This window comes from Stegostoma tigrinum, chromosome 5 (assembly GCF_030684315.1).
Source record: "Stegostoma tigrinum isolate sSteTig4 chromosome 5, sSteTig4.hap1, whole genome shotgun sequence".
NCBI classification, from domain to species: domain Eukaryota; kingdom Metazoa; phylum Chordata; class Chondrichthyes; order Orectolobiformes; family Stegostomatidae; genus Stegostoma; species Stegostoma tigrinum.
The window spans coordinates 33,697,242-33,722,373 of NC_081358.1; the positions used below are offsets into that span (position 1 = coordinate 33,697,242).

General features: G+C 40.8%; 2 protein-coding genes across 2 annotated transcripts in view; one reads left to right on the forward strand and one right to left on the reverse strand.

The window, feature by feature from the left end:
- The window catches only part of LOC125451914 (gamma-glutamyl hydrolase-like), a 49,993-nt gene extending 32,124 nt beyond the window's left edge, over positions 1-17,869 (forward strand). Inside the window, exons 7-10 of the mRNA XM_048529656.2 lie at positions 482-575; positions 8,994-9,128; positions 16,415-16,534; positions 17,643-17,869. Coding sequence (XP_048385613.1) covers positions 482-575; positions 8,994-9,128; positions 16,415-16,533 — 348 coding nt within the window. The 3' untranslated portion in view covers position 16,534; positions 17,643-17,869. The remainder of the gene's footprint in view (positions 1-481; positions 576-8,993; positions 9,129-16,414; positions 16,535-17,642) is intronic.
- Positions 17,870-18,516: 647 nt separating this feature from the next.
- Positions 18,517-25,132, reverse strand: part of LOC125452111 (sodium/potassium-transporting ATPase subunit beta-1-interacting protein 3-like) — a 404,842-nt gene continuing 398,226 nt past the window's right edge. Inside the window, exon 7 of the mRNA XM_048530125.2 lies at positions 18,517-22,828. Within this exon, the coding sequence (XP_048386082.1) occupies positions 22,815-22,828 (14 nt within the window). The 3' untranslated portion in view covers positions 18,517-22,814. The remainder of the gene's footprint in view (positions 22,829-25,132) is intronic.

Below are 25,132 nucleotides of genomic sequence, written 5' to 3' on the forward strand. Positions count from 1 at the left end.
TTGTAAACCCTTCCTATTCACATACCCATCCAGATGCCTTTTAGATATTGTAATTGTGCCTGTCTCCACCACTTCCTCTGGCAGTTCGTTCCATACACACACCACCCTCTGCATGTAAAATTTGCCCTTCAGGCCACTTTTTAAATCTTTCTCCTCTCACCTTAAACTTCATGCAGAAGAGTCCTCCCCTTTGATCCAGACCTTCTCATCACCCCGTACTCCTCCTCCACTTCCTGACTGTATTTGCAATCAACTGTACAATTATAGTATTGTATAATAAGAGATTATTACAAGAGATATGTTGTATATCTTATTATTAATCAATATTATTAAATCTTATTATCTTCTATCTTATTAAGAGATATCGTATCTCTTATAAGACATTTTTCCTACAGAAAATTTTATATTTTCTAGAATTTCTGTATAGCGTAGAAAATTGTATATTTAATTTCATGACAATCTTTTTCGGATTTAATTCCAGAATTTTACGAACAATGCAGAATTAAGAAACTTCTACAACATCTTGTCAACTAATGTGGACAGCAACGGCATAGAATTTGTATCCACTATGGAAGGTAATTGCTAATGACAGTGCCTGTGTCTGTTCAATAAAAATAAGTCCATCTATGGATTGTATTATATTGATTTATTTTTGCAAAATGCTCTACTTTAATTTTATTCCTCCTAGAGAAGATTAATTACTCTTGCAGCATTTTACTTTCCATTCTTAATTCTTGTCATTTGAAAATATTTTTTATCGTCATGCTAATCCTTATGGCCCTGCTAAAAGGAAATGTCAGTGCACAGAGAAACCGTCAGGATTGCAAGAAATAATATTTCCTGAGCTGTATTCTGATTTTGTAGATGCACATTAAATTTCTGCAGTGCCTTATTGCAACTCATCTTAGACTGTCCTTTGATTCGGAGGCGACATCTCTACAGGTTCACAAGTTTCTAATCCGACACTTGGCTGAACTGGCCAGTTCTTGATTTGTACATACATTACGACATTGGGGGCAGCATAGTGGTTAGCACTGCTGCCTCACAGCACCAGGGTCCTGAGTTCAATTCCAGCCTCGGGTGACTGTCTGTGTGGAGTTTTTACATTCTCCCCGTGTCTGTGTGAGTTTCCTCTTGGTGCTCCGGTTTCCTCCCACAGTCCAAAGATGTGCAGGTTAGGATTGACCATGCTAAATTGCCCATAGTGTTTGGGGAGGTGTAGGTTAGGTGGGTTATAGGGGGATGGATCTGGGTGGAATGCTCCAAGGTTTGATGTGGACTTGTTGGGCCAAAGGGCCTGTTTCCACCCTGTAGGGATTCTATTCTATCCCAAAGAGTAGTGGAGCTGGACAGTATCATTCTGCTCCCTTTACTTTTACTTTTCAGCTGCTGCTCTACTTCATCATGAAAGCATTTAGGCGTGAAGCATGGTACAGTTCAATGTATATGTTGTTGCCATTTTTAATGTTTGGTTTGATACTCCTTCTATACATCAATGACAATGTGACCACTCTTTAAGGAAAGTTTCATAGTGTCTTTGCAGTGATTTCCTTGTCTTTTGCTAGAACGCTAGCCATCTCACAGCTGAGAAAACAGGACCTGCTCGGGGAGACACTTTTTCAGTCATCCAGGCACAGAATCCAATCTGTTCGTGTGGATTTTGCATGAATTTTTTCCTGAATCCTTGTGGAATTTCTTCAAGAATGGCACTAGTTTTGTTTGACAGCACTCTCATTGAGTCCAGAGGATGTGGTGGAGACGTTTGCTGGTGGAATATCCTCTTATTAATGCATAGTTCAGGACTCTCGGAATACAAAGCTGTGGTGACAACAACTGCTGTCCCCACCCACCCACCAAAACCTGAATCATGCTGACCCTGAGGTTAAACCACCACTAGTTGGCTCTGTCTAATGACACAGCAGCCTTATGGTCTGTTAGAACTAATTTGGAGGATTAAGATGTTTTTAAAAACAAACTGTATTTGACCTCCCTTCTGAAAGTGAGTGAAATGTATAAATATTTTCCAGATTGGGTACGAGCTACATGTTGCATTCCTCTCTTTGGCCAGGTTCCTTTGGGGCTGTAACATTGATTTCCTTCCACCGAGTTCTTGTGATGTCTTTGTGCTACTGGAACATTTATTACTGATAAAACCAGTCTGTTATCTGTCCAACAGGCATTAGTCCCTCATATGGTTTGAGTGACACTGGCGTAACTTAGATCTTTCACCTGAACACAGCTAGATTAGGAAATTAAGAGTATTTTGCTTAAAGATGCCTCAATTTCCCATGAATTTTTGACGTTTATCCATGAATGTGACCTTCTGGCTGAAAAGGGTGCCTGAGATGATGAAGCCAGATTGACCATTGTTTGACAGCAATTGGCAATGTTGGCATTTCATTTTCCCATTCAGTCTCTCCTGTGGAATTCAGGCCAAGACTGATTTTAAAGTTATCCAAGCATAGAAGCATTTCTTCTTTAGGAAGGGCAGTAAGAATTCGATCAAAACTTCAGCAAAGATCTGTAGCTTGGGCTGTGGGTTGACTTGCTCGCTGAACCGGCTTGTCTTTGTTCAGATGTTTCATCACCATGCTAGGTAACATCAGTGAGGCCTCCGATGAAGCAATGTTATTCTACTCCTCTTGGAATTTATACTGTCTGGTCTGTTATAGTGAGTAGTGTCATTCCCGGTTTTGATCTGTATGGGCTTGTACATGGGGTCCAATTCCATTGTTTGTTGATTGCATTATGGGTGGAGTGTCATGCCTCTAGGAATTCCCTTGCGTGTCTATGTTTGGCTTGGGCTACTGTGGTTACCTTGTCCCAGTTAAACTGACGGCCTTCATTGTGCGAGTGTTCTGATGTTAGGGAATGTTCGATGTCTCGTTTGCTGCTAGCTGATGTTCGTGCATTCTGATGGCTAGTTTCCTTCCTGTCTGTCCAATGTAATGTTTGTGGCAGTCGCTGCATTGTACTTTGTAAACTACGTTGGTTCTGCATGCTGTGGGAATGGGGTCTTTAATCCTTGAGTGTTTGTCATAGCGTGGCTTTGGGCTTGTGTGCTACCGTGATACCTAGTGGTCGAAGAAGTCTTGTTGTCAGCTCTAATATGTTCTTGATGTAGGGCAGTGTGGTTTGTGTGTTAGGACATAGTGGCCTCTTATCTATTTAGTAGGTACCTGCGGGTGAAGTTGCGGAGGTGTCTGTTCATAGTGAAGATTTTGTATAGGTGCTCTTCCTCTATCCTGCGTAGTTCTGGCGTGTTGCAGCGAATGGTGGTCTGTTTAAATAGTGTCTGAATGCACCTTTGTTTTGTGGACATTGGGGTGGTTCTTGTGGAATTTGAGGATTAATTCAGTGTGTGTTGCTTTCCTGTTGGTTATACATTCAACTCTGATGTCCAGAAACTGTTGTTTTCTCTTTCTTCTTGTGAATTTAATCCTGATGAATACATTGTTGATGAGGTGTTGGATCTCTTCTAGTTTGGTGTGTTTAATAATGACAAATGTGTCGTCTACGTACAGATCCACAGTTTAGGTTGAATGTGGGGGAGGGTGGTGTAGCTGTCTGATGAAGGGTCTAGGCCCAAAATGTCAGCTTTTGTACTCCTGAGATGCCTCTTGGCCTGCTGTGTTCACCCAGCTACACACTTTGTTATCTAGTCTTTGCATGACTGCTTCTGAGATGAGGCCTGAGATGGGTGACCTCATGGGTGTGCCATTAATCTGTTTGTTTAAAGGTGAAGAGTGTGATGAGGCACAGGGCTAGCAGTTTGAGTTTGTTGTCATTGCTGATGGAGTTGTTTGTCCGTGTTCCTGCTTCATCTAGTGATGCGGCCACTGCTTCTTTGGCTAGTGGGATGTCAATTGACGTGAATAATACTGTGACGTCAAAGGATACTATAATCTTGTCTGATTTTTGTGTTCTTGAGGGGATTGAGGAATTCTTGGGTTGAGCGGATGGAATGGGGCTGATCCATCGACAAGGTGTATCGGTCTCTGTTGTAGGTCCTCGGTCAGTTTGTGTGAAGGTGTGCCCAGGAGGGAGACATGGGACTAAGATGGAAGTCTGCAGAAGCAGGAAGTGTTTGTGCCTTCTGATTTCATTCTCATATAGTCCATCTTGGTTATCTGCATCCTTTTAGTCTCTTCAGTGTCTGGGTGATCTTATTACCTAGCTACGGTGTTGGGTCTATCCCCATCTGTTGATAAATGTTTGTATCTGTGAGTAGTGCGTGTGCTTTCTCAATGTAGTCTGGTTTGTTCATAATGACAGTCACCACACTTTGTCTGCTGGTGGGATTTTAATGTTCTTGTCTTTCTTGAGTTCTTTCTAGTGCTTTTCTCTCTGTGTTCAGGGTGTCCCATTCATTCCTTTGGTTTTGTGTGGGGACTGTAGTTTGTCGAACGGCTTGTTGTGTTTTGTCCATGAGTCTATTGTCTTTTAATGTAGTTTCCAGAGCAGCTGTGAAGCCTGTTCTGTTCGCATCTTAGTTCAGTCCACGTGATTGGTCCATAGTGGACTGAATTATAACTCTATGACTCTGCCACTCTACAATAAACACTCACAAGGATTAAAGACTCCATTTCCACTACATGCAGAACCAACGTGGTTTACAAAATACCATGCAACGACTGCCACAAACATTACATCAGACAGACAGGAAGGAAACTAACCATCAGAATTCAATATACAACCTATACAAACCCTTACAGAACAAAACCGGAGGTGACAGTACTCAACATAGCAGACCAGACAGTATAAATTCCAAGAGAAGTAGAATAACATCATTTCATCGGAGGCTGCATTGATGATGTCACCCAGCATGGTGGTGGAATTTTGGACTGAGAACAAACCAGCTCGGCGAGCAAGTCAAACAACTTCAACTTGATCAAGATCAGTAGGAAGTTATTCGTTCAAATTTGCGTCAAGATTCTGATATTGATGCAGAGGACGGTTGATGTGTTGATTTATAGCTAAGCAGAACAGGCTCAAGAGCCTGATTGCAGCAGCATAGGAGCAGGAAGGCTGACGTTTCGGGCCCAGACCCTTTATCAGAAATGTTGCTGCTATGATGCTGCTTGGCCTGCTGTGTTCATCCAGCTCTACACCTTGTTGTCTCAGATTCTCCAGTATCTGCAGTTCCCATTGTCCCTCTCAAGAGCCTAAATGACCTACTCCTGATCCTGTGTTCCTAAGCTCTAGGAGTTCTGCCAGTGGGTCCAAGATCCTACTCCAGATGACAAAAGCAACTCCACTGACAAGACTCACTGTCAGCTTTTAAGTAGAAACAGCTCCCTGTGTGAACCTTAGCAGCTGTTCTGCAGGCTGTTGGACCTCATTTTTGCTGTTTTGAAAGCTCATCTGCTTTGATTGCAGTTCTTCTTACAGGGCATTCAGATTATCCATAAATTTATAACATTGCACCATAGGATATTCTTGAACATGATTACAATGTGTCTTCATCATCGGCAATCACTTGCTAATGAGTACGATTATCCACCTCAGAAATTCCAAGTCTCTGGTCCTGGGTCTCCGTGGGTCCTCGTGTTGTTGATGACCCCGATTCTAGAACTTCTTGGAGTCATACAGAACATAAACAGTCTCATGCGCCACGTCTCCCCCACCGACACAGGGCAGATTTTCCCGGAGGTGGAATTGGTCCTAGTCCTGGAGATTGATGTGTTGTACTCTACCATCAGGAGATTGCCACTTTAACAGAGTTTCTCACTTAAATATTTAAATTGTGTTTTTTTCATTATGCAGCACACTCCTCGTCCCTGCAGATGTAGAATTTGAAAGAGGGATTAGACTGTCCCAAATGGAATAGTAATTAACTAAATAATCTACATGCAGTTCCTGGTGTCCTTTCTCTCAAACTGTGTCTGGAAGCCTGCACTAAGAGATATGGATTGATGCAATGAGCTTACGCAACTTGGCAGCAAAGTAACACAGCACAAGGATAAGCAAATGTTCCCAGTATCTTCTCAAACAGCTCTGCCAAAAGGCAGCCCCCATTCATAGGCTTGTTAAATTGTTATATAGCCTGTCTGTAAATGCCACGTTGAGAGCAAGGTCAGAAATCACATGACACCAGGTTAAAGTCCAACAGGTTTATTTGAAAACACAAGCTTTCGGAGCCTTCTTCTGGTATTGGTGAGAGGGGTAATATCAGAATTTATAAGTAAAGGATCAAAGAGGACATATTAGATTAACCTTGTAACTAATTAAAGATTTGCCAGTGATTAATATGTTTTTGTAAATCCCCGAATTCCTTTCAAGTCACTGTCCTGAGAGAACTAAAGGTTTTATCAGCGTAAAGAAGAGGTGACATTTTAGGTCAGGCTATGCGTGTTAGGTGTGAGGCCTCGTTTAGGATCTGTGTGTGTTTTAGTTTAGTTTTTACTTTATTTGTAAGTAGGAAATTATATAATGTCATATTGACTGTATAAATTGTGGGCTCTTTGAACAGAATAGAATGTATCTTCAGATAGAAATTCACCCCATAGATTCATGTGAGTGAGTGTGTGTCTGTATATATGCATGTGTGTGAGGGTATAGTATGGAAGAACCGAGGCTAAATGTCCTTGACCGCTGAAGTGTTTCCCTGCTGGGAGGGAATATTCCTGTCTGGCGATTGTTGCACGGTGTCCATTCATCCATTGTCGTAGTGTCTGCATGGTCTCGCCAATGTACCGTACATCGGGGCATCCTTGTTTGCAGTGTATGAGATAGACAATGCTGGCTGAGTCACATGAGTATCTGCAGTGTACATAGTGGGTGGTGTCCCCACATGTGATGGTCTGTGTCGAAGATCTGACATGTCTTGCAGAGGTTGCCATGGCAGGGTTGTAGAGTGTTGTGGTTGATGCTGTCCTGAAGGTTGGGGTAGGTTGTTGCGAACAACGGTCTGTTTAAGATTTGGTGGTTGTTTGAGAGCAAGAAGTGGAGGTCTGGGGAAAATTTAACAAGGTGCTCTTCATCATCAATAATGATGGCTGCAAAGAACATGGTGTAGTTTCTCCACTCCCAGGAAGTACTGTACGATAAAGGGCACCCTATCCGATGTATCCCATGTCTGTCTTCTGAGGAGGTCATTACAGTTTTTCGCTGTGACAGATTGGAACTGGTGATCAATGAGTTGAGCATTGTATCCTGTTCCTACGAGGGTGTCCTTCAACACCTCCAGGTGTCCATCACATTCCTCCTCACCGTCACATTCCTCCTCATCTGAACAGATCCTGTGAATGTGTAGGGTTTGCCCATAGGGGATGGCTATTTTAATAGGTTTAGGGTGGAAGCTGGAGAAGTGTAGCATCATGAGGATGTCCATAGGCTTGGGCTAGAGTGAGGTATAGAAGTGTCCGCCCTGATGGAAATGTGTGGCTGATTCTGAAGAGTGGTCCATGGTAAATCTGATGGTGGGATGAAACTTGTTGATATCACTATGTAGTTGTGTCAGAGTTTCCTCACCATGAGTCCAGAGGGAAAAAATATCATCAGTGTATCTGGTGTATAATGTTGGTCAGAGGTCCTGCGCAGCAAAGAAGTCTTGTCCGGACCTGTGCATGAAAATGTTGGCATATTGGGGAGAAAATCTGGTTCCCATGGCTGTTCCATGTGTCTGGACGAAGAATTGGTTGTCGAAGGTGAAGGCAAAGAGGATGTTGGTCAAGGACATTCGGCCTAGGACCTTCGGGTAAACGTCCTCCAAGGCGGACTTTGGGATACACAACGGCACAGAGGCACCGAGTGGAGGCTGACAGACAAGGTCGGTACCCACGAGGATGGCCTCAACTGGGATTTTTGGTTCATGTTGCACTACAGGTGACCCCACCACACTGTACACTCTCACGCGCACACACTCACTCGTATGCGCGTGCACACACGTACCCTAAAACACAAACAGATTCTAAACAAGGCTTCACGTCTAACATGCATTGTCTCACCTGAAATGTCACCTCTTTTATATCCTGACAAAACCTCCATTTCTCTCAAGGCAGTGACTTGAAAGGAATTCGGGGATTTACATATGCATATTAATCGATTAAAACCTTTTAACAGGTTAAATATTTAACAGAATCTTAGGTTTGTTTAGTACATCCTCATCAGCCATGTGACCCTTTGATCTTTTACTTGTAAAATCTGTCTGATACTACCTTTCTCACTAACACCTGAAGGAGGAACAAGGCTCCAAAAGCTCGTGTTTTCAAATAAACCTGTTGGACTATAACCTGGTGTCATGTGATTTCTGACCTTGTCCACCCCAGCCCAACACTGGCTCCTCTATATTGAGAATAAGTTAGTTTATTTCATCAATTGAAATATTTTAATTGCACTTTGTTAATTTATTTGTTGAGATGTTTTCCTCAATAAGACATTTATTTGTGCGTAACAATAATATGCACTACATCTGCGTTTTGCCATGCAAAAGCCCAGTGCCTTTTGAATGTTGCTGACCAGTGTGTTCATACAAAAGTTTGAACCATCCAGGGAACCATTTAAACTTGTCAAAGTATCTCATGGAAAAGTAACAGTTCAGATGCTAAACAGAATTCTACCCTTGTTAAGCGCAGATCAGCCATGACTTAGAATTTGAGGGAAGAATGAAAGAGTGCAAATATGGGGGGGAAATCACTGATGCATTCATCTGTTCTCATCTGCAATACTAGTATAAAATGTCCAACTAGAAATTTGTCTCAATTAAGTTTATATACATTTTGCTGTATGTACTTCTTTCCAGCGTAGATATACACATCAGCCTGAGAGGACAATTCAGTACTTTGTGCATTAATTGTAAGAGTGTGTCATTTTAAGACGCTTCCAGACAGTATATCAAACTAAAATTAGAAGGCTGTTCATGTAGCTTGAGTATTTTGTTCCTGCAAAATTTGACCATTAATCTTTATGTAAAGTATCCAAAACTTTCAAAATCTTTTACGCAGAAATGTTTGTTTTTAAAAAGAAATTGTAGTTTGTTTGCTTCATTACAGGAAAAAGCTACCCTGTTTATGGAGTTCAGTGGCATCCTGAGAAAAATCTTTTTGAGTGGAGCAGAAAGAAGATCCCACATACTCCTCATGCTGTTGAAGTTGGATGGTACATGGCTAACTTTTTTGTTAATGAAGGTATGGACAATGAAAGAAAATAGCTTTTGACCTTTTTTCTCAATGCAAATATTTAGTTTTGCATTCATTGATTATCAAAATTATTTATAACAACTGAAGTGCATTTGTAGAACCATTGAAAATGATCTTGTGCTTTTATGGCTGACCAGTACAGCATTTCAGAGAACGGAAAAACGCATTTCAGTGACTTTAAACCAATGGCTGAATAATTACATCACAAATCTGATCACAAATGAGACACCTATAACAGCAGAGTCTACTTGGTTAGAAAACCCCATCAGAAATAGTCACCTAGAATGGGCATTAATGGACCATCTTCTAACCCATTCACTAATTGTCCAATCCCTGGGCCAATGTAATCACTTCAGACAATGAACTTGGCTGAGAAAGCAACGTATCCAACCACAATGTAGTGTAAACCATGGACCCAAAATCCACTGGCTACAACCAATTTGGGTATGTAGGAACATAGGAACTGCAGTAGGCCATTCAGCCCCTCGAGCCTGTTCTGCCAGGCAATGACAGAATTCATGCAACACTAGGTTATAGTCCAACAGAGTTATTTGAAATCATAAGCTTTTGGAACACTGCCCCATTGTCAGATGAAGGGGCAGTGTTTGAAACAGGAGGATCCAGTGATGAGCCAGCTGATCCTCTTTTCTGTTTAAGAAATTGCTTTTCTGCAGGCTACAATGCATGAGGAAGAGATACTGAAGAAACAGGAACCTCGAGTAGGCCCCTTTCTCTTCAGTTGGCAAATTCTAGCACTGAGCACTGTTCGGCCAGAAGGATGTTGGGGGCAGTGTTTTATGAATCTATTCAGAAGTTGTTGACTGTTAGTTTAAGAACTGTTATAGATTGTCTTGCTGTCATATCCAGAGAAATCATTAGGTTCAGTCTTTGACCCTCAAAGATATCAGTCTATCATTCTGTATATCTTTTATTGGACGTTGTGCTTGTGCATGTGAACATTGGAGAGTTTCTATTATTTTTGTTTGAATTAAATATAATGAGAAATGTTCCTTTTTTTTAAGTCTTTCAAAGAGAGAGGGGGTGACTCTGAAACAGGCTGCCAGAGAAGGTGGTAGAAGTGAATACAATTTTGTCATTTATGAAACATTTAGACAGGTACATGGATGAGATAGGTATGGAAGGATTTACACCAAATGCAGGCAAAAAGGACAGTTTCAATTGTGAAAACTTGTGTGGCGTAGGTAAATTGGGCCGAAGGACCTGTTTCCATACTGTAGACCTCTATGACTCTAAGAAACCAATTTCTGTGTTTCTTTCAAAAAGACAGCACAGAAACATTTAAACATTCACCGAATTGGAAAAGTGTTTTCTTTCAAAACAAAACCTGTTGAGATCAAACAAAGGGCCTGTCCCTTTGCTGGTTTGAATTGCGTTGCAGAAAGAGTAGAGAAATAGGGGAATTATTTTCTTCACCCTCACCCAGTAATAACAGAAATTTGGGGATTTCATCCATGATCAGACTTAAAGACAAATGAGAAATTGGAATCAGGAAATCAAATTGATTTTGATTTGATTTGTTAATGTCACATGTACTGAGGTGCAGTGAAAAGTGCTGTCTTACATGCTTTACAGGCAGATCATATTATACAAGTGCATCAGAGTAATAGAACAGAGTGCAGGATACAGTGTTACAGCAGCTGAGAAGGTGCAGAGAGAAATCAGTATTAACATTAAAGAAGTTTGTTCAAATGTCTGATAATAACGGGGAAGGAGGTGTTCTTGAATATGCTTGTATGTATATGTATACAAACTTCATCTTCCTGAAAAGGGTGGAAGAGAATATTACCAAGGTGGGAGGGGTCCTTAATTGTGTTGGTTGCTTTCCTGAGGCAGTGGGAAGTGTAGATGGAGTCAGTGGATGGAAGACTGGTTTGTGTGGTGGACTGGGCCGTGTTAACAATTAGAACATAGAACAGTACAGCACAGAACAGGCCCTTCAGCCCACGATGTTGTGCCGACCATTGATCCTCATGTATGCACCCTCAAATTTCTGTGACCATATGCATGTCCAGCAGTCTCTTAAATGACCCCAATGACCTTCCTTCCACAACTGCTGCTGGCAACGCATTCCATGCTCTCACAACTCTGTGTAAAGAACCCGCCTCTGACATCCCCTCTATACTTTCCCCCAACCAGCTTAAAACTATGACCCCTCATGTTAGCCTTTTCTGCCCTGGGAAGTAGTCTCTGGCTATCAACTCTATCTATGCCTCTCATTATCTTGTATGCCTCAATTAGGACCCCTCTCCTCCTCCTTTTCTCCAATGAAAAGAGTCCGAGCTCAGTCAACCTCTCTTCATAAGATAAGCCCTCCAGTCCAGGCAGCATCCTGGTAAACCTCCTCTGAACCCTCTCCAAAGCATCCACATCTTTCCTATAATAGGGCGACCAGAACTGGACGCAGTATTCCAAGTGCGGTCTAACCAAAGTTTTATAGAGCTGCAACAAGATCTCACGACTCTTAAACTCAATCCCTCTTTTAATGAAAGCCAAAACACCATATGCTTTCTTAACAACCCTGTCTACTTGGGTGGCCATTTTAAGGGATCTATGTATCTGCACGCCAAGATCCCTCTATTCCTCCACACTGCCAAGAATCCTATCCTTAATCCTGTACTTGGCTTTCAAATTCGACCTTCCAAAATGCATCACCTCGCATTTATCCAGGTTGAAATCCATCTGCCACCTCTCAGCCCATCTCTGCATCCTGTCACTGTCCCGCCACAGCCTACAACAGCCCTCTATACTGTCAACGACACCTCCAACCTTCGTGTCATCTGCAAACTTGCTGACCCATCCTTCAATCCCCTCATCCAAGTCGTTAATAAAAATTACAAACAGTATAGGCCCAAGGACAGAGCCCTGTGGAACACCACTCACCACTGACTTCCAGGCAGAATATTTTCCTTCTACTACCACTTGCTGTCTTCTGTTGGCCAGCCAATTCTGTATCCAGGCAGCTAAGTTCCCCTGTATCCCATTCCTCCTGACCTTCTGAATGAGCCTACCATGGGGAACCTTATCAAATGCCTTGCTGAAGTCCATATACACCACATCCACAGCTCGCCCCTCATCAACTTTTCTAGTCACATCCTCAAAGAACTCTAAGGTTTGTGAGGCATGACCTGCCCCCCTCAAAGCCGTGTTGACTGCATTTAATCAAGCCATGCTCTTCCAGATGGTCATAAATCCTATCCCTCAGAATCCTTTCTAACACCTTGCAGACGACAGACGTAAGACTTACTGGTATGTAATTGCTGGGGATTTCCCTATTTCGTTTCTTGAAGAGAGGAATTACATTTGCCTCTCTCCAGTCCTCAGGTACGACTCCAGTGGAGAGCGAGGATGCAAAGATCTTTGCAAGTGGCGAAGCAATTGCATTTCTCGTTTCCCAAAGCAGCCGAGGACAAATCTGGTCCGGGCCTGGCGACTTGTCAATCTTAATGTTTGACAAAATTTTCAGCACATCAGCTTCCTCTATCTCTTTCCATTCCAGCATGCACACCTGCTCTTCAAAGTTTTCATTCACTACAAAGTTCGTTTCTTTCGTAAAGACAGAAGCAAAAAACTCATTTAGGCCTTCCCCTACCTCATCGGACTCAACACACAAGTTCCCTATGCTATCCCTGATCGGCCCTACTCTTTCTTTGACCATTCTCTTGTTCCTCACATAAGTGTAAAATGCCTTTGTGTTCTCCCTAATCCGTTCTGCCAAGCCTTTCTCGTGCCCCCTCCTGGCTCTCCTCAGACCATTTTTGAGCTCTTTCCTCGCCTGCCTGTAATCCTCTAGAGCTGAGCTTGACCCTAGCTTCCTCCACCTTATGTAAGCTACCTTCATCCTTTTGACAAGAAGCTCCCCCGCTCTCGTCATCCAAGGTTCCTTTATCTTACCCCTTCTTGCCTGTCTTAGAGAGACATATTTACTCATCACTCGCAACAACTGTTCCTTAAACAGTCTCCACATGTCTATAGTGCCTTTACCATGGAACAATTGCTCCCAGTCCATGCTTCCTAACTCATGTCTAATCGCATCACAGTTTCCTCTTCCCCAATTAAATATCCTCCCATTTTGCCTAATCCTCTCCTTCTCCATAGCTATGTAGAATGTGAGGCAGTTATGGTCACTATCACCAAAATGCTCTCCCACCACAAGATCTGAAACCTGCCCCGGCTCGTTTCTGAGCACCACGTCTAGAATGGCCGCTCCCCTCGTCGGCCTGTCAACGTACTGAGTTAGGAAACCCTCCTGAACACACCTTACAAAAACAGCTCCATTCAAATCTTCTGCTCGAAGGAGGTTCCAATCAATATTAGGAAAGCTAAAGTCACCCATTACAACAACCCTACTACGTCCACACTTTTCCAAAATCTGCCGACCTATGCTTTCTTCAATTCCCCCTGCTGTTATTGGGGGGCCTGTAGTAAACCCCTAACGAGGTGAGTACTCCCTTGCTGTTCCTAATTTCCACCCACACTGACTCGGTAGGCAGATCTTCCTCGACAATGGAAGCTTCTGTAGCTGTGATACCCTCTCTGATTAGTAGTGCTACACCCCCTCCTCTTTCCCCCCCCCTCCCTATTCTTTTTAAATGCTCTAAACCCTGGAACATCCAGCAACCATTCCTGCCCCTGAGAAACCCATGTCTCTGTTATGGCCACAACATCATAGCACCAGGTACTGATTCTTTGCAGTTTCTTCAAGTCTTGGGCAGAGCAGTTGCCAAACCATGCTGTGAAGCATCCAGATAGGATGCTTTCTAAGGTGCATTTTTTTTCAAAACTCTTCTGCCCAGATTTTCTTGACGTTTACAGTACTGAGATACTTAATATATCCACATTCAAGGCTATCGCCTTCCTACAGGGTAAATTAACTTGGGGCAGTTTAAAGCACTGGAATTTGAAGAGCCATGGACTGCAACAAGGCTTTTAGACCTAAGGGTCCATCTAAAGACAATATCCCAAAGCTTGCACGAACCATTTTCCAATTAACTCTGAAGAATAGAAGGCAGATCTGGAATCTGAAATGTACAGGCTAGCATTAGCAAAGAGAGAGTTGGAGTATCCAAGATCAAAATTCTAAACTAAGAAATAAGGAAAAGAAAATTCCAAGAAAAGGCAATTCAGGGAGGAGAGAGAATCCTACGAAAGGGATAGACAGAGTTTTCTGAAGTTAAATAAAACAGGAAAGGGAGCTGAGGCAGCTTGATGGGAGTAGGGAGAGGTCAGATATGTCCAATGAAGACAAAGGTAGAGAAAGAACAAGAATTTGCTGGAAGAGCTCAGTGGGTCTGGCAGCATCTGTGGGCAGAAATAAGAGTTAACGTTTCAGGTTGAGGGACCCCCCCCCCCTCCTCAACTCAACCCAGGCTATCTCAGGGCTGAGTGCTAAGCTACTCATGTACACACAGTTAGTACACAGGTTCAATGAGAAAGGTGTGCACGAAAATTTTAGAGCCATTGGAATAGCCTTTCATGAGTCAGTGGAAGCTTAGACCCTTCTACCACAAAGGAGAACCTGAGGAGGTTTGTTTAGAACTTAGAATTAAGTTTTATTGTCACAGGTAGTCAAGTACAGGACTATAGTGGCACCACCTTAGATACAAAGTACTTTGTTACAAATGCTGGATACAAAAATTGGAACAAAGAGTTGCATTAACCTAACAGTGATTCATAGCACAAATTAGAAATAAGAAATTGTTAAAAGGATAACATCACAGTCAGATAAACTGATCACACAAAGACACTACATTGTAATAGATCAGCAGAGTCTTCCACATATGGTCTGACCGGCTTTGCAAGGTGCAGACAGCTCACACCGGAACCCAGTCTGACAACTGTCCCCACTCCACTCCTGGTTTCAGCTGCTCCAGGCCTCCCATCATCTAAAATACTGAACAAGACCTTTTCTCATTGTCCAACATGAGATATTCAAACTGAGATGACCAAGAATGCTATCCTGATTGGATATGAGCTGGAAACAGAGGCTTAGCACTAAAAATTCTGAATTTCACAGAAACGGTCCAAAGCTAATTTGATCAAATAGGGAAAGGCGATTGTATTACACGCCGACTAACCCTCACCTGTTTAAGAATTTGCTTTCGAAGGAGAAGCTCGCTCTCAAATTGGCCATAAACATATTTAAATTATTCTCAACGTGGAATCTAGAGGGACCATAAAGCTCAGTATGAAACCCTCTAAGTCATCAGCCTACACGCCCTGGATACTTTTAACTTTTGTTTAACTCTTAAAAAGACTGCTCAAACTTGTATTTCCGTGAGAGTGTGGATTGTGAGTGCATGTATGTACAAAAGCGACAGCACTTCTATGAGACTGCATTAAGCACAATACTGCTTTTTTTCAAGGTTTAAAAGGAAACCTGTCTGTATGCCTCAAATAGTCACAACACGTGAAACACACAGTAAATTAGCAAGCATATCCTTTTAAAAAAAAATACTTGTGGCAATCAAATGAGGAGCCAGGGAATCAGGGAGCTAGCCATTCACAGTTTCCCCACCCAGTCAAGACAAACCCGCTCAGTGGCAGTTTTCAGAGTTGGAATTTCACTTGAAGGATCTTTGCATGTAGCAGTAATGCTAATACCTTGTTACAGTTAAGGAGTTAAGCTTTCCTGAGTTGGTAAATGTAATTCTATCTATCTGCCCTCAAAAAATGGCAATCTTCACATTATGAACAATTGCAGAGAGGACAAATTTTCATATGTGAACACCTGTTGAAACCTTAAATCCCTCCTTATAACCCCCTCCAAACTCTCCACTTTAAACAAGGCACAAGTAGAACCTTTCATCGGAAATTTCAGCAGTTCTGATGAAAAGTCAGCAGACTCAAATTGTTAATTCTGTGTTTCTTTCTCTACAGATGCTGCTGGACCTGCTAAGTTTCTCCAGTAATTTCTGTTTATGTTTCAGATTTCCGGCATCCTCAGTTCTTTGTTGTATGTAAATGGAATTTTGTTACAAACTGAAAATGGAAAATTATTGTTGTCCCAGTCACAACTTTTCTGCATTAGTCTATTGAAAGTTACTGTATAATTATGACTTGCTGGCACACAGCATCCGTGAATCTGTTGATTTAGCTTTTCCCAGCCATTTACCTCTCTCCCACATGATTGAAGCAGTTTCCTGTTTTAATTAACTTGTTCATTTTCTACGTTTTTCTGATTTCATTTCAGGTCTGAAAAATCAGTATTGGAATTCTTTCAAAGCTTATAATGCAATTATTTTCTTCTTTCTCAGCTCGCAAGAATTGGCATCATTTTTCTGATGAAGCAGAAGAAGAAAATGCGTTGATTTACAACTATGTACCAGTTTACACAGGGAACATTTCTGGCTTCCAGCAAATTTATATAATCTAAGGTACCCGCTTCAGTTAGAGTTGGGCTCTAGCAAATCAAATGGGTAATTTTGTGTCTTTGAGGAGCATTGTGTTCCTCAAGAAATGTAGGAGGAATTATGCATATGCACAATGCATATGATTTTTTAGCCACTTATTTAACATTTAAAGTTTAATTTCTATGACCGCTAGATTTGATCTGACAGGTGTACTTCTTACTTTCAGGCAGTTCTGGTAACTGTAGCCCTAATTGTGATTAGTTGATTGTTCTGCAGCCAGTGTCAATGTCAAGATAAACTTACTGCATTTTGTGGGATCCACTTGTTAATAAGCCTTCCTGTTATTGGCTAATAATCCAGAACCCAACAATGTTCTGGGGACCCAGGTTTAAATCCCCCATAGCAGCTGGTGAAATAAGAATTCAGTAAAAATCTGGAATAAAGGGAACTGGTTTAATGGCAACCACATAACCACTGTCTATTATCATTTAAGAAAAAGACAATCTGATTCAATTTTTTCTGATGAAGGGTCTAGGTCCAAAACGTCAGCTTTTATGTTCCTAAGATGCTGGTTGGCCTGCTGTGTTCATCCAGCTCTAGATGTTGTTATCTTGGATGCAATTAACATGCTTTAGGGAAGGACATTTGCCGTCCTCGCCTTTTATCTGATCTACGCGTGACTCCTGACCCACAGTAATGTAGTTGACTTTTAACTGCCCTCTGGGCAATTAGGGATGGGCCATAAATGCTGACCTAGCGAGTGATATCCTCATCCCATGAATGATTACATTAAAAAAAGGAGATACTTCTGATCTAACTTCAGAAGAAGGATTTACCGTCTGTATGCTCCTGACTGTTATTGCCATCAGGATGGACCTGGCTAGCATTGTCTATATCCCAACACTGACTGACTTTTTTAGAGTAGTCTAAGTTTAAAGTCGCAAGCATTCCTTTGTGGTGCAGGCTACACATTAGTAAGCCTCTGAGCCTGCTTTCAGAATGAGACTGATTGATTGACAAGTTTTTTTTTAGGTTTTAGTGAATATCTTGCAAAAACTGGAGAAGAACAGCACACTTCCAATATTACTGCAGTGAAATTTGCTATAGACCTTTTTTTTAAATCTCTTTGTAGAATTGCCTGCCTTTTCCAGTGAAGCACCAAAAGTGAAGTGGCTAATGCTGGACATCACTTTTCACAAGGATACTATGATTGACAGTGCAACGGCTTTTTCAACCTAATAAGGAAAAGTTACAAAACAATCATTTTCTCCAATGAAAATTGAATGTAATTATATTGTTGACTACTAAAGAAATCAACAGCTTTGTATTAATTCTCAATAAAGTATTTTTAAAACAGGCTGCCTCCTGTGTATGTAAACTGTTTACATACGAAGTATTAACTTTGTCTGGTCATATTGAATTTTTTTCAGCTAATGAGTCTGGCCTTTTGACTTTTGGTTAAATACATTTTCACTAATGCACACTGCACAGGTTTAAGAGGACAGGCATTTGTGCTTTTCAGAAGAATCACAATCATTGCAAGTTATGCTGTGGTTCACTGAGGAAAGGCAGAACCACAGAATCGTTATCCTGGAGATGGACGCCATATGGCCCATCATGTTTGCACTAACATTCAAAATACATTTTTCAAGCAATGTTCAGTGGATCTTGGAAATTTTACTCTTTCAGTCTCAGTGTATTTATTAAATTAATTATTCAAATTCAGTAAGCAGTTGGTACACTATTTATCCCATTGTTTTTGACTTATCATAAGATGTTCCTTTCTTAATTGAATGAAAAATAGGAGGTCAATTTTGTATTTTATAGGTTAATGTGTGTGTGTGTAACAAAGAAAAATACACCTCCAGCTCGTTGCAGACTAGCTTAAAATTCTATTCGTATAAACTAATTTTAGAAATGAAGGTGGAGAAAAGAAGAAATGCTTGCAATTTGCATGTAATCCAATGTACAATTTAATCATTTTGAACAACACAAAATATTTACCATCAATACTTTTTTAAACATGGAACCCAGGAGAATGGACTTACTAGATAAGTAAATATAGTTTACAATGTATTTCTATCAGTAACACACTCAATACACCAGAATGTGCTTACGTATACAAGATTATTCTTTAAAAAGTTACACAAAATGTGCTTTATTCATAAGGTTAACACAAGAAAGCCAGTATTCAAAGGCTATCATCAGTGCACATATAACTGCTGCATTAGTAACACTACACATTTGTAATCAGTAGAAACATAGCAGTTTCAAAGACCTTTTGAAAGAACAGGAACTCCAGCCCATAACTGACCACTATTCCTCCTATTCCACTATTCGAAAACCCTTGTTCTACATGATAGAGTTTAATTTAGATAAACGTGAGATGTTGCATTTCGGACAAAGCAAATCAGGGCAGGACTTATACACTTAATAGTAAGGTCCTGGGGAGTGTTGCTGAGTAAAGATACCCTTGGAGCGCAGGTTCATAGTTTCTTGAAAGTGAAGTAGCAGGTAGATAGGATAGTGAAGGTGGTGTTTGGTCTGCTTGCTTCTATTGTTCAGTGCATTGAGTATAAGAGTTAGGACCTCATCTTGTGGCTGTACAGCACATTGGTTAGCCCCCTTCTCGAATACTGCATGCAGTTCTGGTCTCCCTGCTATAAGAAGGATATTGTGAACCTTGAAAAGGGTTCAGAAAAGATTTACAAGGATGTTGCCAGATCTGGAGAGTTTGAACTATAGGGAAAGGCTGAATAGGCTGGGGCTATTTTTCCTGGAGCATTGAATACTGAGGGGTGACCTTTATAGAGGTTTACAAATTCATTAGGGTATTGATAGGGTGAATGGACAGGGTCTTTTCCCTGGGGTGGGAGAGTCTAAAACTAGGGGCCATAAGCTTAAGGTGAGAGGGGAAAGATTTAAAAGGGACCTAAGGGGTAGCTTTTTCACGTAGAAGGTGGTGCATGTATGGATTGAGCTGCCAGAGGAAGTGGTGGAGGCTGGTACAATTACAACATTTAAAAGACATCTGGTTGAGTACATGAATAGGAAGGGATTAGAGGGATATGGGCCAAATGCTGGCAAATGAGACTAGATTTATTTAGGCTATCTGATCAGCATGGATGAGTTGGGCTGAAGGGTCTGTTTCTGTGCTGTACATCCCAATGACTAACTGTGAAAACAAATTTGTCAAGCAGTTGCAACATTTGACTTTGACATTAATAAAGTGGAAAATAATAATGCTAAACGTGGGGCATTCAGCTCTGTCAGCAGAGTTTCAGGAAAGTTGTTAGTTTGGGCATTGTGTTCCTGTGCCATCTGTGGTAGGGAGGGGGTGTGCCCGTGCTGACAAAAGACCAGTCTGAGCAGCTTCCTGCTGCACCATGGCTGCTAAGTTATCAGCAACTTCTTTCTTTACCTGACAACAAGCTACTGCTTCAGGCATCGGTCTCCTCCGGGATCGATCACCTTCGCTTGGAATTGTTTCAAATTCCCTTCAGAATGCCTTGAGACTACATGTGCCAACTTCGAGTGAATGAGAGTTACTTGTGAAGAGATATGGGAATGAATTCAGAAATTTGGGAATTTCTCATGAGCTGAAGGTTGGGGATAATCCATTCATTACATCTCCCATTGCCAGGAAATGGCTGGGTTTACAAAAAGGGATGAAATCCTGGAATTGCTGGACTGATATCAGCCATAGAGAGGGGTCTTGATCTTGAACATGATAAGAAATTTGGTGCTTAGGAGTTGCTCGCCTGTTTTGTTGGAGATATGCTTCCTGGTACATTAGGAAGTAAAGCTTCGCTTGAGAAAGTATTTCCAGAAAATGTGTTTAGATTAAACTCTGATTTCTTTCTCATCTTTGCAAAATGTATACAAAATTCAGCATCAGAAAATTCTGTTCATCTAAATTTCATATTCTAAACAAAATGCACCATCATTTTAGAATTTTGCATACAACAAATGTGTCACTGGTTCAGAGTTTAAACTTGAACTTGTTTGAATAGTTACTGTAAATGAGTTAGTCCCTCTCCCCCATTCTCCATAAATCAGACTAGACATTATGGTTAAGGTAGGTGGGCATTTATTTAACACACACCCTGTTACAATATCAGACAGAAACCCTCATCCATGTACATGAATTGTCCATTTGCTAATTTCATCAAAAGTAATTTCTAGACTTTTTAATATTCATATTATTCTTAGGACATGAATGCCCTCTTCAAACTGATTCCTTAGCCTAGACATTTAATTGTATCGTGTAAGATGATACCTAAGGAATATGGAATGATGTGTTCGAGCATCTCACCCATTAGAGATGAACTCAGCAAGAAAATCATGACACAGTCATCAAGGAGTGCTACTTAATGGGTTCATTGATTCCATAAGGGTTACGTGTTGGTTTGACATATTGCGTTGCTAGTTAATTGCTGAAGCTTCTCGCTATTTTGATTCTGGGAACAGCTTGATTTTTATGGTGTGACATTATTTCTTTTGTTCTTTGGATATGATTAGAAAAAGGGAGGTCAGCATAGCACCAGCAGCACAGTGGATCTTTAGTGAACAGTTCCCATTTATCAATATCACTGAGTAGCAAGACCTCAGGTGCCATTCTTTCACCATGGGAAATATCTGCTGCAGCCATGACTCAGCCTTCAAACTATGGCATGGAAGGCAATTCTTATGACAGTTATGGACACAGTAGTCATTAATGTTTACACCAGGGGTTATCCCAGGCTATGCCAGCTCAATGCTTAATGTGCAATCCACTGTTGAATCAGGGGTCGCTCAATTCCATGCCAGGCGTAACATATTACGTTCCCCAAATATGCGCAGCAGATGCATTTTCAAGGAATGCAGCTACTTTGCTGTAGCAGACAGCAAATCATGCAAGTTGCAACCCATATTGTTGGCAACAATTACAATTTATTCATCCTGTACAAGTCTTCTGTGTTGTTTTTGTTTCTCTAGCTAGCTCCCAATTCAGATTAGTTTCTGGGCTTCAAGCAAGACACACCACTCCTGCCAGTACTCTTGGCACACAAGCAATTGCAGACACAGGCTGGACAGATAAACTTTAGTACTGTGAGAAACTGTGGATTATCAGCTTGCATAAGCAAAGCTTGTACACACCTTGATATATTTCCTGATTCCTGGTCTTGGTTCAATATACTGCAATACCACATTAAAATCCATGAAATGGCACAGCACTGTTGACCACCAGTAACACCTTCTGCCAGAGTTCTTAGAAAACAACTGATCGAAGCAAATTTCAAGGACACCCCTCTCTGTCTTAATACACTAATAACGTCAGTATCCCGTTCTTGCAATCGACATTTGAGTGCTTTTAAAGTAGAGATGAAGGTACTAGATTTCCCCTAACAGCTGTACCATTAATAAGCAAGGAGTGTGTGCCTGGTGAAGTCTTTCATTGCTGAACCAAGGTGAGCATATGCATGCAGCCCAGGCATTGCATGCTTCTTTTTCAGGTGAGGTCAAACATCTAGGCTCTGGAGTCTAGATGCTGCCTGTGGATGTGCTCCAAGTGAAGGCTATAAGTATGGTTTTCTGTGGGCTCTGAAACATTGGGGAATGGTTATAGACTGGATTTGTCAGTGTGGATATTACAATCATGCCATATGCTCTGCTGAGCAGAAGAACATGAACAAGGTTTTCAACTACTCCAGTGAGAGGAACACAGCAATCATAAGAATGAAAGCTTTCATTTAATCACCTAATCTATTATCCGTTCAAAGGCCTAAAACATGTTGCCCATAAAATATTTGTAACATTCACAAGACTACAAAATACGGGGGTGCTAACAGCATCTTACAAATGTGTTAAGAGTTAATACTTCATAAATCCATTAAAAAAAGGTATTTTTGTACAAGTTGAAAACTGACTCATTCAAATATGCTACAGAGAAACAGTTGCTACCATTAGATTCACTTTCAGCACAAGTCCAGTTTTATATTTTTCTGTTTCTCAGTGGATTTTGCCTGAAACAGATCACTTGACTACTGAATTTACAGGTTGCTTCAGTATATATATTTTAATTGGATGCTCCATATTAGATACTATTAATGTAGAGAATCGGACAAGAAACAGTCAGTAAGCAGAACCAAGTAGCATTTCTTAATCAACTTGGATATGCCTAAAAAATTAGTCCTTGACTTGAATTTTGATCAGAAATGAATTATGATGTGGGTGTACCTGCCCACACCTGATAATGTTTTCTCTTTGCTCAGAACTGTAGTCTTCAGCAGGAGCCCAGCTGTTCATGATCATTTGTTGTCTGTCATTTACTTCGACCTGAAACAGATCGAAAACAGTTCAGAATAAACAATATAAACATCATTTCTTTCAGGCTGTGCGAATTGTACGCTGACAACCTTAGTGTTGTCAACATAAAGAAGTCTAAAATAATTTCTTTTTAAGTTTATGTAAAGAGTCTGAAGTCATATCAATGTAAACATATAATTATAAATGCCTGTCATGATTGATTACTTGTGTCCTTCCAATCATTTAGTACAGTGCATGATATAGTTCTGAGCTCATATGAAACAGAAATGTTACAGAATTAATCTTTGGTGTGAGGAATGATTGCTTACCTTACAACAAGGAGTGAATATAAAAACACAGATTCTTACTTTGCTATAAAACAACCTTGGAGTATGTTTTGAGGCTATGAAAGGGCAGTATAGAAATGAAAGTGAATGAACTCAATGTCACTGTGTTAGGTAAAAGAAATCAGTCAGGAATCCTTCTAACCTCCTTCAATTATTACGCAGTGACTCCTGCTGGAACATGCACGTGTATTGATGTCAGTTTGAAAGGCAATCCTGTTGACAATGATGGTTCAATACTTTGCTGACTCTCAATACCTATATTATGACATCAAGAATGACCCCTTGAGCAAAGTACTGGAAGGCTGCTAATGGTCCTGTAATAATACCCCAGGAAGAGTCAGTACTTCTGCAGAATATGGAGGGCCATTGACAATTGAGTTCTATTTTCTGTGAAAAGATGTTTTACCTTTTCATCTCTTTCAGATGCGAGGGTGATGCTCTTCTGGCTAATGTAAGACCACGGTAATTCCTCTGTTTTTATCAGAGGCATGTTTAGCACAGTGTATGTTGGTGTCATTTCATTCAATTGCAGGAAAGGAAGCCAGTATTTTGTCTTTCCTTCACCAGGACAATTCACAAGAAACACCAAAAATACCACTAATTAACAGGCCTAAGACTGTCACATTTCGCCCTGAAAAGTGCCCAGCCTACCTCATATTATGCTGGAAAGGTAAGGTAGTTCAAAAGGCTTGAGTGACAGTGAAGCTAGCTGTTCCATGATGTTATTTTACAGTAGCAATACACATGGTGCTTGCCAATGATACAATGCTGCTCTCAAACTGAAAAAATGTTCTACCTAACAAACTAATGAGTAATGCAGTAATATATGAATTTTAGCACCAGTATGATCTGAGATGTATAGGATCTAGGATCTGAGAGATCATTGAGAGAAATCAGAGTTAACATTTTGGATCCAGTGATCAAAGGTGACCAAACTCTGATTTCTGTCTGCAGCTGCTAACAGGCCTGCTAAGCGTTTCCAGCAATTTCTGTTCTTGATTCTAATTTCCAACATCAGCAGTTCTTCTGATTTTTATGTTAAATGGCATTTTGAGTGGCTGTTTGCTAAGAAGCACTGACCATATCCAAGTGGCCTTGTTTTGCAAAACTCAGAAACAACATCCAGTGTTAGGGGGATTCTATGATAGAGCAACATTTGCTCAAATAATTTTGAGTGGGCGAAGAATCAGGCTAACAACCAATTTAGGATTTGAGTCAGTCTTAAAATGTGGTGCACTCATGTTCCTGGAAGCTAGTTAAGCCAATACATAGGGTCCTGTTCTTCTCACAGAGTAAACATTCTGCACCTTTTCAACTTTAAAAGTTAGATGTCAACCATTGTCTGGTTCATTTCTCAGGGCAACGAATCAAGAGTCAACCTGCCTGAATTAAAATTTCTATCTTGCCAGATATCTGTCAGTTATAATTAACTTGTGCATCCTCGATGGCAATAATTCTACAGATTGGAGACCACTTGCCAACCAGTCAGCACTGTCCTCTCATACAGTATAAATATATTGTTTCTTTGTGAAAATTCTTGAGTTATCCTAATGAAAAGCTTTGACAGAATGTGCCTTGATAAAATCTTGATTGAAGTTCTGAATTACCAAATAATTGTTTGTAAATTGACTCCATCAAGTTGACCCTGGCTGAGTTCATACTGAACTTTACAGAAGATTTTCAGTGAGGCTGTAATTTGAACAGGGGTTTCCTGAATGGGAAATCATCTCTTCAGCTCATCTTTCCCCACCATTCTAGAATCATATATGATGATTGATACTGGTTGTGTTAGCATGAACCAGGCAGAACTGGCAAAAGATAGCAAATGAACATTAAATTTAAAATATCAATGATTTACATTCACAATGCTATTCATCTCAAAGGAAAAAAAAAGTTGAAAGCCAAAAGAAACAGGAAGAATTAAGATCTGGAGTTTCACCGAGTAAACATCAGTAAAATTCATTCATAACAGCTAAAGCAAGTTCAG